Source organism: Simochromis diagramma, unplaced genomic scaffold (genome assembly GCF_900408965.1).
Source record: "Simochromis diagramma unplaced genomic scaffold, fSimDia1.1 OVJJ01000602.1, whole genome shotgun sequence".
Taxonomy (NCBI): domain Eukaryota; kingdom Metazoa; phylum Chordata; class Actinopteri; order Cichliformes; family Cichlidae; genus Simochromis; species Simochromis diagramma.
In genome coordinates, this window is record NW_024387040.1 from 12426312 (window position 1) to 12444892 (window position 18581).

At 40.7% G+C, this 18581-nt stretch overlaps 1 protein-coding gene across 2 annotated transcripts in view; it reads left to right on the plus strand.

The window, feature by feature from the left end:
* Nucleotides 1–18581, plus strand: part of LOC120741188 (dipeptidyl aminopeptidase-like protein 6) — a 250636-nt gene that overhangs the window by 24374 nt on the left and 207681 nt on the right. Inside the window, exon 1 of one of the 2 annotated variants that reach the window (XM_040043917.1) lies at nucleotides 3438–5236. The exons of the other annotated variant lie outside the window; for it this stretch is intronic. Within the exon in view, the coding sequence (XP_039899851.1) occupies nucleotides 4820–5236 (417 nt within the window). The 5' untranslated portion in view covers nucleotides 3438–4819. Of the gene's footprint in view, nucleotides 1–3437; nucleotides 5237–18581 lie in introns of those variants that run through there. 2 annotated transcript variants of the gene reach the window in all.

Here is an 18581-nt window from a genome sequence, read left to right on the forward strand (position 1 = left end):
CCAGGATTTGAGCACATTCTAATCATTTTTTTGTCTAAAAGGGTTTTCTGGCTCTTCTCGGAGGCTTGACTTGGAATGCACCCAGTCCCAAAAACAGAGCTATAAATACTGACAAAGACATGTGGAGTTACACTGTAGTTCCTGCATGATATAATGCAGAGGTTATTAAGAAGAATGTCTTGTCTAGTCTTAAACGTTTGGGACTTTTCCGGATGTAGCCAAGAACACCATGCAGAGTCCTCTTTGTGCAAAATGAATACAGAAAATATTAAGTGTGTGCAAATTTGTGTATATAAATACCTGTTTGTTGTTTCACTGCAGGAAACCAAGAATCTTTCGAGGAACTGTGCTTCCATTTTTGGCCTCTGAAACCTCGTACTGGATGTAATCCTTCTATGGTTGGGCACAAAGGCATAAACAAAAGCCCTCTTTGCTACAGAAGTATTTTCTAACTATTGGACCAGAGTTTTAAGGGATTACTGTTGTTTATCGATCAAAGACCGATCCTGTAGCTGCTGTGCAAACTAGTGTAAAGTTATAAATGATAGTAGTAGTAGCCACATTTCTGGCTTTCACCCTCTTGGCTTGCGGTTGCCTGGCATAACCGTATTTGGATAAGATGTTGGTTATCAGCTAGTACTAGGAACACACTTCTATAGAATGCGTTCATTGCACAGACACAGTTCCCTGGAAATTAGGGCACACTTACATAATTGACATGCTACTACAGTGCCATTCACCAGAAAATAAACTCAGCACAGAATTAACTCCATGTTTTGTTTTTTGTTTTTGTCCGTTTTCTTCTAAAATTCAAAGCTGGTATTTGCACTTAACTATTGAATTATTTTTTATCAAATTATAATTATGCAGAAATATGGCAACAGGTAATACTGCAATGTGGAAAGCTCGCAATCTGCATAATGTTACATAAAATTGTGATGACACACAAACAAAATGTATTATTTGGAGTGTTTGTTTGCTGCGGGTTTCATGAAAGTGACCTTTTACCGATTCAAATGTACCGTGGTAAGCTGTGTTGTTTCATTATTTAAAGACTGAGTTCACCGAATTCACAAATGACGATGTTCTCAAAAACCTCAGGTGGGAGGCTATTTATCCACCCGTGGGTGGGGTTAAAAAGGTTCCTAAATCCTAATGTCACTTTGGACACCAAAATTGTTTGTGTAGGCTTTCATTTATCCAGGCTATGGTAGTCTTCAGAGCTTGAATAAAGAAGGCAGCTGAACTTCTTTTGGTTTGTGAAGGCATTTTGTAGTGTTCTTCAGTTCCCAGGTATGTAACCCCTAGTGTGGTTTGTCACCTTTGGAGGTGATCCTGAGGGCTGTTGGCCCACTATTGATCGTGTGGTCATCACATGAGCCAAGGTGTGAGAAAATGTACCTCCATCATGACACGTACTGAGGTCTCCTATTGTGGCAAGATGTCAGTAAGGGATCCGAAGACTGTATTGTAGGTGACTGATAGCTGGTGTTACCATCTCTATTCAAGCATGGCCATTCACAGTGGACATAAACGCCGTCTTTGACTCCTCTTTCAACCCATCTCTCTTCTCGGTCCAAATTGGGAATATTGGAAGTGCAGATGCATAGCCAAGTCTTTTCCCTGTTGAGGTGGTTCTTCTATGGTCTTGGCCTTGCTTTAAAGTTACAAAGCTATTTTCAGCTGCACCCTTACCGACTAGGGGTCACCACAGTAGGTAGCTTGTTGCAGACTTTATGCCAGAAGGTTTACCAAAAGGTATTTGTGGTTTCTTCTTCGACTGAACCAGGGATCTTTCACTTGTTAGAATTGTGTCCCTTGTTTTGTTCGTTTGCTTCTTTGTCTTCTGTTTTTGTTTTTTGTCAGAGCTAGCATGTGGACACTGAGTCACTGGGGTTTTTCCTGCCTAACCCTAATCATAGATGAACCGGCGTTAGTTTTCTATAACCACGAAACCTTCACTTTTACCAGACTGTAGTTACTATTTGTGGATATCTTATTGTTTAATGTAACTGATTATGTGGAATCTTTTTTTTTTAACTTTCTGATAACACAACAGTTTTTTGTGCACTGTGCATGTTGCCAGCACTTTGATCCTGCCAGCCATGCACTGTCTCTCTCTACACTGGAGTCAGAAAGCAGCAATCAACACTCCAGCAGATTTTCTCTCACCAGCAGAGTTTCCATACAGCTCGCTAGCTTTGGCAGCTGTCTGGTTCGTGGCATTCAACTGCCTTTTTTTGTCAAGCTTTACAGTATAGTAGTAGCACTTAGCCATCCCTGGCCAGCCATTTTCTCTGATAGTCTTAACATCAGGCAGCTGCTGTCTGCTTCTGCACAGCCAACATTGTTGTTACAGATGTCCTTGGCCGACACACCTGTATGTGATGTACTCTGGCTTGGCCCGCTATGTTTAGCACAGAAATAAACAACATGGTGAATTCAATCTTGCATGTGTGCTGCAGCCAGCTTTTTTTTTTGGTGGGGGGGGGGGGTTCACGTGTCATGTTTGATACATACTCCCTGATTAAATGTGAACCTATCAACAAGCCATAAAGCACCAATTTATAAGCGCTTGGTGCCAGGAGTTATAAATTGTAAGTTATGAAGGTTATCCTTTAAGCATGCATTTGACAGAACTCCATGGAGCTGTTATGAAGGAAATCAGTAAAAAATGCAGACACAGTAATGAAGCAGCACAGCCTGCAACCTATCTCTGCGTTCTCCCTCTGTCAGCAGTCCAGCTGCTGGCGAGGGAGCCCAAAGCCCCCATTAGGTTGTTTTGACAGCCTTATCCACAGTAATTAATACCAGGCACTTTTAAATGAGATTTACGTGAGACATGCTGTTTGCACTTCCCAGTTGAGGGAACCTGCTCTTGGTGAACTGCTGCTGTGAGTTTAGAACTCACAGCTTCCCGGTGGATCATCAGTATACAGTATTTAACTCAGTATAGTAAACACTCTGAGTCAAGATTCAGAGGATTTCAGGCTGATATTGATTTATTAAGATCATGAGCTGGAGAACTAAAGCTGCCTCCATCTTGAAAGCTGACAATACACATAACTGAAATGGTTTATATATTGTATGTAACTGACAAATGGTGTTGAGAGTAATCCATGAGCTACATGTACGTCATTCAGTTTCTTTTTCTCTTGGTCATCTGCTTCTTTTTTTTTTTCCAGCTGCTGGGTCTGTCACATCTCATCCTGGCTCTAGTGTCCTTCCTGTCACACCAGCCCTTTTCATCTCCTTCTCTTCATTCACGTTTTAATCTCTTGCGTGATATTTGCTGATTCCAGTAAAAGAAATCAATACGAAACAAATGGCTTTGCTCCATTTCAAGAAGACATTGTAATGTTGTTTAAACTGCCAGTGAAAGAATGGTGTATGTGCTCTTCTCTTTAAGCTTTTTCATGTTCCTGTTTTCTCATCACATGACATTGAAGCTTCTGTGCAGAGAAGAAGTCAATAGTCTGAGTGGTAATTAAGTGGCTATTGAGTTTAAATACAGAGCTACACGCACCATGTGTTGCATATCGTACTACCTTTATGGTTTTAATAGAGGCATTAGAGCGATCTAAAGATTTTGTTTTTTTCTTTTGGGCTTCTTGAAACTTTCTGAAAACTGTTTGTCTTTTTTTTTTGAATACCTTTTTAAGCAAGTGACTAACAGGTAATTATCACACAAGGATCCACAATTATCTCCACTGTCCAAAGTCACTGCAATGGAAATACAGTCTGTAGAGGCTGAAATCAGAATGTATTTGAATAAACATTAAATAAAACCATTGCATTCTGTCAACATGGGCACATACATTCATGTAAAAAGTACTGGGCGATCTGTGCTAATGTTCTGAAAAATTTTAACAGACTTGCCAGAACAATGAGTCAATTGTGGAGTCCAAAAAATGAACAAACAAAAAAAAACCCCTAAATATTATTATTATGATTATCATATATCAATATTAAACAGGGAACCTCTATCTTAGAACTAATTCTCACAGCAATTATGGGAAGCAGGTTTCCTTTCTCTCAGAATAACCCAAATTAGTTATTAAAATGTAATGAGTTAATTAAGGTATTCATATTTTATAATTTAAATCTTTAACGCTTGGGTCTCATGTAGATTTCTATGCATGTTATACCAAGTATACTGTATAAAAAGCTTTTCCTTCCAGTCCAATAACGTCAATGCATATAAGTTTAAAAGCTTATGAAAATTTTATATTTTTATCCCCCCATTTCTTTCCTATCCTGTTGATAAGTGCCCTTTAAATTTATTATTCCCTCAGGGTGGGAACCATGTATGTACAGACACAACAGGAGTCATGATATTGTCAGACTACGTGTATGACATTTTAGTACCATGACCTGCTCTCTCAACACACACACACACACACCTCCCCCCCTCCTTGTAATTCAGGTCATTACAAGTGACTGTAAGGAGCAATAGGAAGTCTGGCTTTAGGTAAGGGTTACTATAGTAAAAGGGGCAAAAATGTGCACCATATGACAAAAGCACAGGAAGTTCATCATAAATTCTCACAGGCATCATTTTGCCTCAGCCATGACCTTTAAGGGTTTCAATTTTTGCGGAATTTAATGTATTTGTGACAGATAGACGTGGCAAATAAGTGCATGTCGGCGATCGTAATATGTGTCAACCGTACAGTTGATTACAGCTGACCTGGCGTCAGTTTACTCTGAAGGGTATATCTGACAGCGACGATCACCTGCATCTGGCCATCCCATTAAATCTGTGCAGCTTCTGAAACAAACAAAACAACACGGTGTCAGTTTCCCTGTTCCACAGGAAATGGGATTTTCTGTTGCCTCTCTCTCTTCTCGCGCCTCTTCCAAACAGAAAAAAAAATCAAAAAAAAAAAAAAAAAAAAAATCTGTGATCTCACTCAAACTTATATTTATTTTTCACCGTGTGGTTTGCTGTTCGTGTGTGCGAGGAAGGACAGCTTGGTCAATACAAATATTCATCAGTACACCGAAGAGCCCACGTTGTTTTCCTTCGTTCCCGTTAGGTTGTAAGCCCACCCACTTATTAACTGTCTCACTATGTAAGGGTCTGGCTGGGAAGCGGCGGGGAAGGAGAGCTGACAGAAGCTGTCCAAAAGTCCACATATCCAACCTTTTTAGAAGCAGGCTCGGAAGGGCGACGGGAGGAAAAATGAAGGAAAAGAGTCTGATTGAGACTGCAAAAATGCAGGGCAACGTACTGGTAAGGCGGCTTTTTGACTCGTACGTAGTGTATGACGCCGATTTCGTTCCTTTCCCCTCATCTGTTAGTTCCCGTTTTCCATAGCCTATGCGCTTTGACGCGCGTCGGATGTTTTGGAAATGCATATAATTAATGTCTACCTTTTTTGCGCCCGTTATAACCATGTGAGGTGATTTCTAATAGTTCACGCCCTTTTTTTTTTAATTTCACGTGTCCTTCCCTGCTTGCAAGTACAGCCGATCTAATGGAGCCAGGAGGGACATGAATCATAGTTAAAGGAGTTTGAAAGTTTTGTCCTGCTTTTATGGGGCCATTCATAATGACTGCTGAGTTTTGGCTTTGTCTCTTTTGCCTCGTGATGCTTCTGAGGGCAGAGGTAACCTTTTGCCCAAGGAGGGTCCCATTAATATTTTATTGCATCTAAAGCTGTGAGGTGCAGGATATATGACTCTGGCTGTCCTTGTGCAGGGAGCTGAAGGCAGCTATATGATTGTATGTATGAGGAGAGTGAATACTAAGTGTCCTTTGGGGGCTCTTTCGGATATTAAAGGCCACTATCTTGCCTATTAAAGGCTTTTGAGCCTTTAAATTTTTGATTTTGGGAATATTATAGTTCATTCTGCATTATCATATTATTTCATGCCTTATGATCCTTTGCTGATGTTGCTTGAGCGCTTGCTGAAATTCTTATCCAACCAACCAAGGTAAAGAAAAATTATTTTTTTGATTCCTCCCCATGATTTCTTCATTTATAGCTGAATAAGCCGAGCTCTGCAAACACTCAAGGCCATTTTGGAAGATGTGGGGCACAGCTGTGTGGAGTCAGGCTTTTCCAAATGGTTCCTTGGCTGAAGATCGTCTTTTTCTGCCCGTGGCCTTAAGTTGTGAGGGGATGTGCTGAGTGTGTTTATCTCTTTGATCCCTGCGTAATGAAAAGTAAACATGGGTGTTTATCATGAGGATTTTGGTCAACTTCCAAATCAGAAATGCGCTTGCACTGAATGAGATGTAAAGTGAAAGTGATTTTAATTTTAGTTGCACGTCTAAAGAGAAAAGAAAAACTGCCTATCAGCATCTCTAAAGCCCACTAATTAACATTTAACTTTGGGGCAAAAACAAGGAGTTGAATTTTACTTGGGAATGAGTGCAAGACTTGGCTCATATATTACCCCCCTGAAAACCAGTGGTTTTAGAGTTAGTCTTTCACTAAATGACACAATAAAGAGTCCTGTCAATTCCTGTATGCCTGTCTGATCTACAGGTGGCACTAAAATGACAAGGAGTGCTGCAGTGAGCTAGAAAAATGCAAGAAGACAACCCATAATGACAACCTTGTAAACATTTTTGTTTGGAAGAAAAACTTGTTAAAGTTCAGAATTTCACACAGTGTAAGGCAGAAGGCTGTTATTCAGTAGGTATTCCCTATGGGTTATTTTTAAAACCTAGCTTATTTAAAGGAAAGTGCATATCCCAGAAAGGCAGACTATTGTTTTCAGCTACAACTCGAGCATGCTACAGTACCCCATGGATGATTTATTCTTCTGAAAGTGGAAAAATATTTCAGGTTTTCCATCAGCATGACCCTTGTAAGTGAATTTAAACATCTCCTGTGATATCTGAAACCTGCAAGCAGGTCGTTATTGGACGGATTTACATTTAAGCAAATGCTTAATATTTCAATGGTTTTAAATTGACCTTAATTTAACTTTAAAAAAAGAGAACACATACACACCCATATGTAAGAGAGGGCTACACTAAGTTTCTTTTTTCTCGCCTGAGTCCTAACTACTAACTAGCCTTTACTGTGAGCACCAACTCTACAATGACGATTGAAGGCTGAGAGACAGCGTTGTCTTTTTTATGGGCCAGTGATAGACAACATTTGGATCACTGTTACACTGAATGTGGGCCCTATCTAGACACTTTATGGCAGATTTCAATAACTTAATCACTGCTGCTGGCTCCACTTCACAATGGCGGAGACATTTTCACACACAAGTGGAGAGTCCCTCACTTCACACAACAAAACACAATTAAGCCATCATTTTAAATGGGATGGATCTGCTATCAAACTACTGCCACAGTTCCTGTATTATGCTGGTTTTGTACTTTTATTCAGCTACAAAAAACTTTTTAAATTAAAGTACAGAGCTATGGTAATAAGCTTGAGCCAAAAACTCAGACTTCAGAGTACTCTAAACATTTAGATTCCACTAATTTTTTTCTACATGAGGTGGTAGGTTTGGCACAAGTTAGTTTAAAGGGAGACGTGATAATTAAATTTTCAGACACAGGACGAACTGAGGGTCTGCAGCAAGGCTCAGTATAAGATAAATAATGATTACTTTAAACTGTGAATCATGCAAATAATGAGGTCAGTGTATGTACAAGTAATCCCTGTGCAGTACTTGGAAAGCTCAGGATTCAGACTGCTCCAAAACTCTTTTTGCAGTCATTTCAGGCACACAGTTTTGTCTGGAGGACAGAGACCCCTCCCTCCTGTCATTCGAACATTTGTCTGTTTCAGAAAGTTTTGCCTAAAGGGAACACAGGACAAAATGAGTGCCTGTGACAAGGTGCAGTGTGAGATAAATAAGGATTATTTTGATCTGTGAATCATGCAAAGCTACTCTAGCACCATAAACAGAGAGACTGGAAATAAATTGAGCATCACACTGTATCGCATCATGCATTGCTGATTTTCTGAAGCATTTTCTGAAGTTTTTTACCCATTTCTCACAGTCCTAATGGCAACAAAGCAGATAATGTACTTTTACTTGACAGGTTTATTATCCCAAGTGATTGCTTCTTGCACAGTAAGCACATACTCATGAGACTGAGACTAACTGTAGTGCCTCAGTGGGAAGTCTTCTCAGTAACTGGGAGAAAACTGCACAGCGTGATTTCTGACCACAAAGCATAATAGTTGGATAGTTGTTGTTGGCCGTTTGGGATTCTGTGTGCAAGCGAAGCACATAGTACTTTAAATGGGTGGCGAGAACCCCCAAGGTGTTGTGCCTGCACAGGAAATTGTAGCTCATCAAGTCTGCATCCAGATGCCTAAAGGGGTAATGACAGTGAAGACGTTACCATGGGATACATCGGCTATTATCGCACCCGTTCGCTTGCAGTACAGCGTGCGGAGCTCAGTATGCTTGTTGTCAGCAAATGTATGAGCTTCTGGCCTAAATGTGACACTGTTCAGAAACAGCTCAGACACTTGTTCTCCAGCTTTCACTCTGTTTATGTCTAATTGTTCTCTGGCATGGCAAACATCCTCCTTCAAGGGCACAGGCGGCTCTGTTGTTGAACAACTAATGATTTGTTTCCCTCGGCTGAAATTGGGGGGGGGAGGAAAAGGAATAATGGACTGAGAGATTTTTCTCTAGCAGAGGAGAGGCATTCAAAAGACTAACCAGAAAGAGTCCCTGTTGTCATGGTAATACCTTAGACTGTTTTGAGTTCTCAGTTTAAGTAAACATTGGCGCTCCTCCAGTGAGTGCTTCTGTTGTCTCATTAACTTCAAAGAGCGTGGCTGCGTGATGCAAAGATTCACTTCAGTTCACCTTGACTTTACGTGTATTTTAAGGTTACTGCTGGGGGGTTTGGTTTAATATATCTAAAATATTTTCTTTTGAAAGCACCTGCTAAAGTAAATTTCCCTTATTTAGCTGTCGTACATCATCCTGAATTTAGTCAACATAACTCTGCAAGTCATATAAGGACTGAGGTTGACTCAGAACTATGATGCAAATTGTAGAATTATAGCCACATATAATGTACAGTAAGATTCTTGTTCTCTGGTGGACAAAGTTTGGGCTGAGAGACATGGTTCAAGGTGACTAAACCTAGCCCTGGCTGCAGAGGTGGCACATGTACAGACTTAATTCAGTTCAATTCAATTCAATTCAATTCAATTCAAATTACAACAGTTTCCTCAAGGTGCTTTATCTTGTTAGGTAAACACCCTATAATAATACAGCGAAAAGCTGAACAATCAGATGACCCCCTATGGTCAAGCAGTTGGGAATAGTAGGATAAACTCTCTAACAGGAAGAAACCTCCAGCTGAACCAGGCTCAGGGGGGCAGCCATCCATCTGGAAGAGATTAATAATAACTAATGATTAAATGCAGAGTGGTGTTTAAACACAGTGAGTGAAAAGGGTGAGTGAAGAAGAAACACTCCCCTATGTCTAGCCCCCAGCAGCCTAGACTTAGACTTATTTATTCCCATAATTATGGGTGGATTTGAGGTCAACTTATCCAGCACTAACAATATGCTTTATCAAAAAGTTTTAAGCTTAATCTTAAAAGTCAAGAGGGTGTCTATCTCACAAATCCAAACTGGAAGCTAGTTCTACAGAAGAGGGGCCTGAAAGCTGAAGGCTCTGCCTCCCATTCTACTTTTAAATACTCTAGGAACCACGAGTAAGCCTGCAGTCTGAGAGCAAAGATCTCTGCTGGGATGATACGGCACTATGAGGTCTTTAAGATAAGATAAGATAAGATAAGATATGGGAGCTGATTATTCAAGACCTTGTATGTGAGGAGAAGGACTTTAAAATTGGATTCTCAATTTAACAGGGAGCCAATGAAGAGAAGCCAGTGTGGCGGAAATATAATATCTCTCTTTATTCCTCTTAGAATAAGTAATGATGCTTTTGTTAAAAACTCCTCTGGTGAAAGTTGAAGTACTGGTGAAACCTCTGTAAAATGTTGTAAAAAGTATAAAAGTAAAAAGTAACTCTTTGGAGGACTTTCCCATGAGCAATTTGAATTTATTTTTTGCAAAAGAAACGGAACCTCATATTATCTTAATACAATAGCAAAACAATATTAATTCAAAGTAAAAAAAATATTATTTCAGCCTAAATTCTACTTCTAATAAATGTGCTCAGCTTGAACATCTGTTATGTAGAACACAAGCAGAGAAAAACAAAGGGAATTTAAAAAACAGAAAAAACCCCCAACCAGCTCTGTTGGCTGTTGCCCGCAGTGTAGATGGGTTACTTTGCCTCCACACCTAAACAGAAAAATGAGGTTAAAATGGGATTTGAGAGATGTAGGAACCCTACGATCAGCTGTAGTGGTGCAGCGCGGGGAAAAGAATTGCTAAGAAATGAGTCACATTAATTTCTGTTGTGAGCGGCGCAAGTAGATATTGTGTGCAGGCTGTGTTCAGCTCTGACCCGTGTTGCTGGCGCTCTAAGATTCACTGCTCTTAGTGGATTCACCCGGATGAATCCAACATGATCTACGCAGATGTTACATGAGCTATCGCGGCTGATTTCCTAAATGCTACAAGGTATAAAGCTGGTATAACGGTGGAAGTCAGTGAGTGAATCTAATCAGCATCATCAGTTTAGATTAAAATTAGAGTCTGCTCCTGATGTAACCTAACACTGACCATAGCTTCTCTGCACCAAACATAGTGCAGTGTTGCAAACTAACCACTTTAACACTACTGAATAGATCTGAATAATGAATTCCTTATATTTCCAGTTTATCAAATGTCACTGAGCAGTCCTTATCTTTAATCGTAATCTCTCTTCTTCCTCCCCTGTCCTCTCTTTCCTACATCTTTCCCACTTTCTGGGTGAAGTTATTTCTCATTCTTTTCTCCCCCTGGAAGACACAGCAGCTGTATCTTTCAGCTAGCTGACACATGTTTGGTGATCACAACTGCATACAAACAATTGTGATATTTGAGCTGATAGAAAGTTGCATTTAAATTGAACTGCAACTTAAAAAACATGAACCCCCCCGTGTGCGTTTCTCTTCTAGTAAGATGCTGAAGTACCATGCTGTTAGCTCGGTGATGGATACACCAATAGGATTGTCTTTTATGTGTTACTGTTTCCTACATTTAGGGTCAAATTGGGTCCATGTCCGGAAGGCGTGCAGTGATGCAGTGATGTGAAATTAATTCCCTCAAATATCTACAAGCTAAAGTAACGGGCCCGTTATAAAAATGTAGAGTAAAATGAGGAAAATATAATAATAATTATAATAATATTTGTTTAATATTTAATATTTATAATTATAATAATGTTTTTTTGTTTTTCATTTATAGGGATATTGCAACTATAGATTATTGCACATGCAAACAGCTTTGGACTATAGTGGCATACACAAATATTTTTTTGGGAACTTTTGTTTCGTTTTTTTTTTTTTAATAACAGTCCAGCTCATACATGTCTCAGGTCTGTGATACTTTGCATTTACGCCTCCAAAATTCTGTTTGACTGTGTTGAGCTTCTTCATGTACTTCAAAAAATACCAGCTAATAAATGAAACTGCTGGATTGATCAGTGAGGATTCACGGATTGGTAGCGCCATGAAAACAAGGAAATCTCAATACCCAGTGCATATTTTCCACTGAGCTACTACACAATTACATTTTTCAGCTCTCTGGGTTGTACCGGAAAACCTGGATTCTTTCAGCTGCCCGCTTATTCATGAGGGGTCACCACAGCAGATGGAACTGCATGTTTGATTTGGCAGAGTTTTACACCAGATGCCCTTCCTGATGCAGCCCTTGCAGGGTTTGTGCCTCCTCCTGGTCTCAAACAAGGAATCGTTATTGTGTTTTGGCAAATGCATGAACTACTACACTTTGGAGGCACCTGGGTTGAACTGAAAACTAACAGCCTTTAATGTCTGCACTAGAGTTGCAGTCTTGACTTCAGGAAGTTTTGTTGCAAGTTTTATGTACCTGCTTTTTAAATAAATAGACATGCAATACCTTCCAATGTGTCATGATTAGGTGGAAGATTTTGATATATAAAGTTATTTTTTTTGAAAAATCAATATTTAAATCGATACAAAACTCCAAACCTAGAAATGCAAGATACATTCCTTTAGTTAATTGATTTTTTTATTTTCTTTCTTTTTTATTTTCAACTTTGTTGAACTGTAAATGCATATTTTTTTCGAATTCAATATCACTTTATTATCACATTGACACAATTCAGCAATATATTACTGAATTATTGTCAAGAAACCCTTTAAAAACTTCCAAATCAATATAAAAGCTCCAGCAAAGCCTGACTCTTGGAGAACATCTGACATTTAAAGATAAGCTTATTCCATCAGACAATGGAAATAAGCTCAATGTACAAACTGTCCCCGTTATTGAAGATCAGCCTAATTTGCTTCCCGTTATGTTTTCCCAGAGCACAGACTGAAAGCAGCTGTTTACTTGTACCTCAAACTGCCTGTTTGGCGTATTCCAGCTGCTCGTGCGCCTTCAGGCTGATGGGTGCATTTTGATTGAGGGGCCAGTGCGCATGATTTGCTGCTCCACTACACCGTTAATGCCTTTTCAATCCGAACTTTATTGCCGGAGGATAACTTGTAGGTGTTATGTCAATAGCTCACTTCACTTGCTTTCATGCCCAGTTGTTTCAAACCACATGAAGAAGAATTGAAATCACAGCGTTGTTTGACCACCTCCGCATGTATGCTGCTTTATTGATTGCTGTGCAATGCCTGCTGCACCCTGCACCGTGATTTTCCAGACATCTGGTATCTGTGCACCTGTTACCCAGTGTCATGTAGTGAGTGAGTCAGCATTTCTATCGCAACTCCGAGGCTTTTAAAAATATCAAGCAGGATTTGGGGAGAAAAAAGGTGTTAGATATTATAGTATGGTGAGGCTGTCTTTAACTGTAATTAATGACTGATTTAATTATCAAATAATTATTATGATTGTTATGATTAATTAACCGTTGTGTAATCTGTAAATTGTCCATCACCAGCTTGTATATCCCACCGGTGATGAGTGTAAATTACTCATTGTGCCTAATCTACAGTGGGAAGGCCGATTTATAATGTCATAAAACATCTAATCATAAATACATTCAACGACGTAAAAGCAAAATCCCATCATAAATTGCTGTCAGAAAGCAAAGTTGCAAAATGAAAGTCATTTTATGCTATATGTGCATGCTTGTGGACATATTTATGTACTTGATTGGGGTCAGAAACGCAACAGTCTGGGAGTGAGGGACTTGATTTATAGTGACCTTTACGCCGGCCGCAGTTTGTCAGCGGTGGCGGTGCACAACAGCAGCATTTCATTAAGCATACTGGAATCCGTCATGCTGAGTGTTTTCCCCCTCGGCTACATTTGTTTGTCAAGCAATCAAGCGAAGCTGGCAGATGGCTGGAGTTATCATCTTTTCCAGCATAGCAGATGAAATCCTATGACAAGGGTAGTTAGTTTTATTTTGTCTCTTGTGAAGTCTTCTTGCCTTCAGTGTTTTTGTTTTCTCTTATTTAGTGGTGTCTTCATCGTTTCGAGCTGCTCTTTGGAGAGAAAAGTTAAATAAGCTGAAAAATAATGGTAATTTGACTTTGATGGAAGTTAAAATTACCAATACCAGTGATCAGCCCTGAAAATTCTATCCTGAAAAATTCACTTTCGTGCCTATAATAATGGATTGCATTTATATAGCGCTTTTCAAGGCACCCAAAGCATTTTACAATTCCACTATTCATTCACTCTTACATTCACACACTGGTGGAGACAAGCTACAGTTGTAGCCACAGCTGCCCTGGGGCAGACTGACAGAAGCGAGGCTGCCATATAGCGCCATCGGTCCCTTTGGCCAACACAACACCAGTAGGTGGTAGGTGAAGTGTCTTGCCCAAGGACACAACGACCGAGACTGTCCAAGCCGGGGCTCAAACCAGCAACCTTCCGGTTACAAGACAAACTGCCAACTCTTGAGCCACGATTGCCCCTAACAAAAAAACAGCCATCTTTCTTGTGACCAATTCTGCTCAGCAAACAGTGGCTTTGCTACTGTAGTGTTCCGTAACAGTATTCAACGAAAAATGTATTTTGGTTTGAAACAGTTTAGTTGTCAGACGAAAATTACTAGTGAAGACTTCATTTTACCACTGTCTACCATGCCGCCAACGTAGATGCATCTGTCTATTCTACAGCGTTTTATCTGCATTGGCATTTATTTGAGTCAGTTAGGCTTAAGTACTAGGCCTCGGGCCTAGAGAGTAGTAAGTGATGGACTGGCAACCATCAGTTGCTAGGAAAAATGTGTATTCCTCAACCAGTTGGTAAGTTGGTAAGGTGATATTGGTTACAAAGAGGTATATGGTGCTGCAATGAAACCTTGCATGCTTTGATCACTAGCAAATTCCCCTGTTTGCCCCTAGTTGGGATGATATTTGGAACATGCCAACATGTCTGAACACACTCACCATCTACTTGCTAAGCTGTAGTGAAAGTATAAAAGTTGTGATGTAAACTGGGAATAGAGCATATGCCTTTAAAATAAAAGTTGTGAGTGTTTGCAGACAAGTTGCCAACCACTACAACCTGCTGCTGACCAAAGCAATCACAAGGAGTTTTTGGTGCTTGACCTTCTTGGCAGCTGTTTTCACCACGCTCTTCCAGTGATCATTCACCACGTGGTCATATTCTTCCCTAGCGACCTGTGGTTGCCTCTGGGCCTGTGTGATTGAGGCCCTACAGAAAAACATGAAACTTACAGATCATTTAACTCTGTGATTTTTTCTGACCTGTTTCAAAACTCAAAGTGTAAATATATTTGTTTTTGCCAGATCAGCTACCTCTTACCATTATATTCATTGTCAAGCTAACTAGATTTCAGCTGTGTTAGATTCACGAGAGAGCTTGAGCTTCTCACACACTGAGTCTACACAGGAATTTTAGCATGACCAGCATGTTAGCAGAGCTGTAGGAGCTTCAGTCCTCCATCTGTGTCTACACAGGAGGCGTTCTGGCAGAGCAGTATTTGAAGGCCATTCAGGTTCTGCTAACTCTCTGAGCTCAACTCAGAATCACTGCAGGCTGCTAAGTGTTACTACAGGACATTTCATGGTGGGATCGCACTGGCCACAATGCCCCTCAACTTAAAGCTATGTGAAGCTACAAGCAGTTAGCTAAGCTCACTCTAAAGACTTGTACTATAAATCTTGCTCCTAGCACCTCTAAGATGTGATATCTCACATAAGAGTGGGTGAGTTTCCCATTTGACACTGTGTCTACACAGGAGCTGTTGCATGAGCAGCGTGTTAGTAGAGCTGCAGGAGCTCCTGTCCTCCATCTGTGTCTACACAGGTGATGTTCAGATATAAAGTGACGCTGTGTGTTGGTCATTCAAGTTTTGGCAGTCCTCGGAGCTTGACACACAATTACTGTAGCTACTTATGCAACTAGAAGTTGACACTCAAAGCTATATTTAAAATGGGCTTGATTTGATTCTAACAAGACAACTTTTAACTGTGACACTGCAATATTGACAAAATAGCACTTACAGTACTTAAACATTCCTTTTATCGCGTTTACTGGTTCTATTGCTGTTTTCAGGATCACATTTTGCCATGATGACACACACTCACAAGGTGAAAACAATACCATCTACGCTTTAGATCGCATTCATGAGCTTATAGTGCAAGCCGCTATGTGGCCAGTAGACAGCAGCGCTGATTAAAATAGAATTGAGATGGAGGACTGAAAAATACAACTGAAACACTTTCTATGTAAGCTGTAACACAGTTAATTTCTCAAAATGTTGAACTCAACCTTTTAAGCTGTGGATTTGGGGGGGAAAAAAGTATCATAGTCTGTTTGCTCAATTGAGTTCACAAAGGTGGATCAATAGCTTCTTGTGATATCTTTAGTCCATTTTCCAAGCTGTTGTGTTTCCTAATGTAGCTTGTGTGAACTCTTCTTTAGGAAACTGAACACAGAAATCTTTTCAATGCAGCTTCTGATTATTTACTCAGATATTAGGTTTTAAAGAGTTACAAAATGACCGTGATGTTCTGAAGTCTGAGGCATTGCCTTTAAATTTTGTTTTTTTGTCTGATGAGCTGTCCAAAACCCCCAAAATATTACAGGGAGTGCAGAATTATTAGGCAAATGAGTATTTTGTCCACATCATCCTCTTCATGCATGTTGTCCTACTCCAAGCTGTATAGGCTCGAAAGCCTACTACCAATTAAGCATATTAGGTGATGTGCATCTCTGTAATGAGAAGGGGTGTGGTCTAATGACATCAACACCCTATATCAGGTGTGCATAATTATTAGGCAATGTCCTTTCCTTTGGCAAGATGGGTCAAAAGAAGGACTTGACAGGCTCAGAAAAGTCAAAAATAGTGAGATATCTTGCAGAGGGATGCAGCAGTCTCAAAACTGCAAAGCTTCTGAAGCGTGATCATCGAACAATCAAGCGTTTCATTCAAAATAGTCAACAGGGTCGCAAGAAGCGTGTGGAAAAACCAAGGTGCCAAATAACTGCCCATGAACTGAGAAAAGTCAAGCGTGCAGCTGCCAAGATGCCACTTGCCACCAGTTTGGCCATATTTCAGAGCTGCAACATCACTGGAGTGCCCAAAAGCACAAGGTGTGCAATACTCAGAGACATGGCCAAGGTAAGAAAGGCTGAAAGACGACCACCACTGAACAAGACACACAAGCTGAAACGTCAAGACTGGGCCAAGAAATATCTCAAGACTGGTTTTTCTAAGGTTTTATGGACTGATGAAATGAGAGTGAGTCTTGATGGGCCAGATGGATGGGCCCAGTGGCTGGATTGGTAAGGGCAGAGAGCTCCAGTCCGACTCAGACGCCAGCAAGGTGGAGGTGGAGTACTGGTTTGGGCTGGTATCATCAAAGATGAGCTTGTGGGGCCTTTTCGGGTTGAGGATGGAGTCAAGCTCAACTCCCAGTCCTACTACCAGTTTCTGGAAGACACCTTCTTCAAACAGTGGTACAGGAAGAAGTCTGCATCCTTCAAGAAAAACATGATTTTCATGCAGGACAATGCTCCATCACACGCGTCCAAGTACTCCACAGCGTGGCTGGCAAGAAAGGGTATAAAAGAAGAAAAACTAATGACATGGCCTCCTTGTTCACCTGATCTGAACCCCATTGAGAACCTGTGGTCCATCATCAAATGTGAGATTTACAAGGAGGGAAAACAGTACACCTCTCTGAACAGTGTCTGGGAGGCTGTGGTTGCTGCTGCATGCAATGTTGATGGTGAACAGATCAAAACGCTGACAGGATCCATGGATGGCAGGCTTTTGAGTGTCCTTGCAAAGAAAGGTGGCTATATTGGTCGCTGATTTGTTTTTGTTTTGTTTTTGAATGTCAGAAATGTATATTTGTGAATGTGGAGATGTTATATTGGTTTCACTGGTAAAAATAAAGAATTGAAATGGGTATATATTTGTTTTTTGTTAATTTGCCTAATAATTATGCACAGTAATAGTCACCTGCACACACAGATATCCCCCTAAAATAGCTAAAACTAAAAACAAACTAAAAACTACTTCCAAAAACATTCAGCTTTGATATTAATGAGTTTTTTGGGTTCATTGAGAACATGGTTGTTGTTCAATAATAAAATTATTCCTCAAAAATACAACTTGCCTAATAATTCTGCACTCCCTGTAGGTGTACTAGAAGGGCACCAAGAGAGTGTATCCTAGGCCAAAGCCTTATTTTACAGCTTTCATCATCATCACCATCATTATTATCATTCATATCCTTCCATTCTTTCTTTTTTGCTTATCCTTGTCAAGGTCACAGGAGGGCTGGAACTTATCCCAGCTACCACAGGGTGAGAGGTAGGGTACGCCCTGGTTAGGTCACCAGCCTAAAGTAGGGTTAACACATTATAGGATGGAATAATATGCCAAAGAAAATCAATCAGCAAATCATCATCTGATAAACTGTACTATTAGCAGGGAACATTTAAATAATTGAATAAATAAATAAATTAACTCCAGCTCGCACTGTAACTGTTCGCAGCCGAGTGTGAAGCAGCGGGAATGAGGATCAGCACCTCCAAATCTGAGGCCATGGTTCTCAGCCGGAAAAGGGTGGAGTGCCCACTCCAGGTTGGGGATGAGTTCCTGCCCCAAGTGGAGGAGTTCAAGTATCTCGGGGTCTTGTTCGCAAGTGATGGGAGAAGGGAGCCGGAGATCGACAGACGGATTGGGGCTGCAGCTGCAGTAATGCAGACGCTGCACCGGTCCGTCGTGGTGAAGAGGGAGCTGAGTGTAAAAGCGAAGCTCTCAATTTACCGGTCGATCTACGTCCCTACCCTCACCTATGGCCACGAGCTGTGGGTAGTGACCGAAAGAACGAGATCGCGGATACAAGCGGCAGAAATGAGCTTCCTCTGAAGGGTGGCTGGCCTCTCCCTTAGAGATAGGGTGAGAAGTTCGGCCATCCGGGAGGGGCTCAGAGTAGAGCCGCTGCTGCTCCACATCGAAAGGAGCCAGCTGAGGTGGTTCGGCCATCTGACAAGGATGCCCCCTGGGCGCCTCCTGGGTGAGGTGT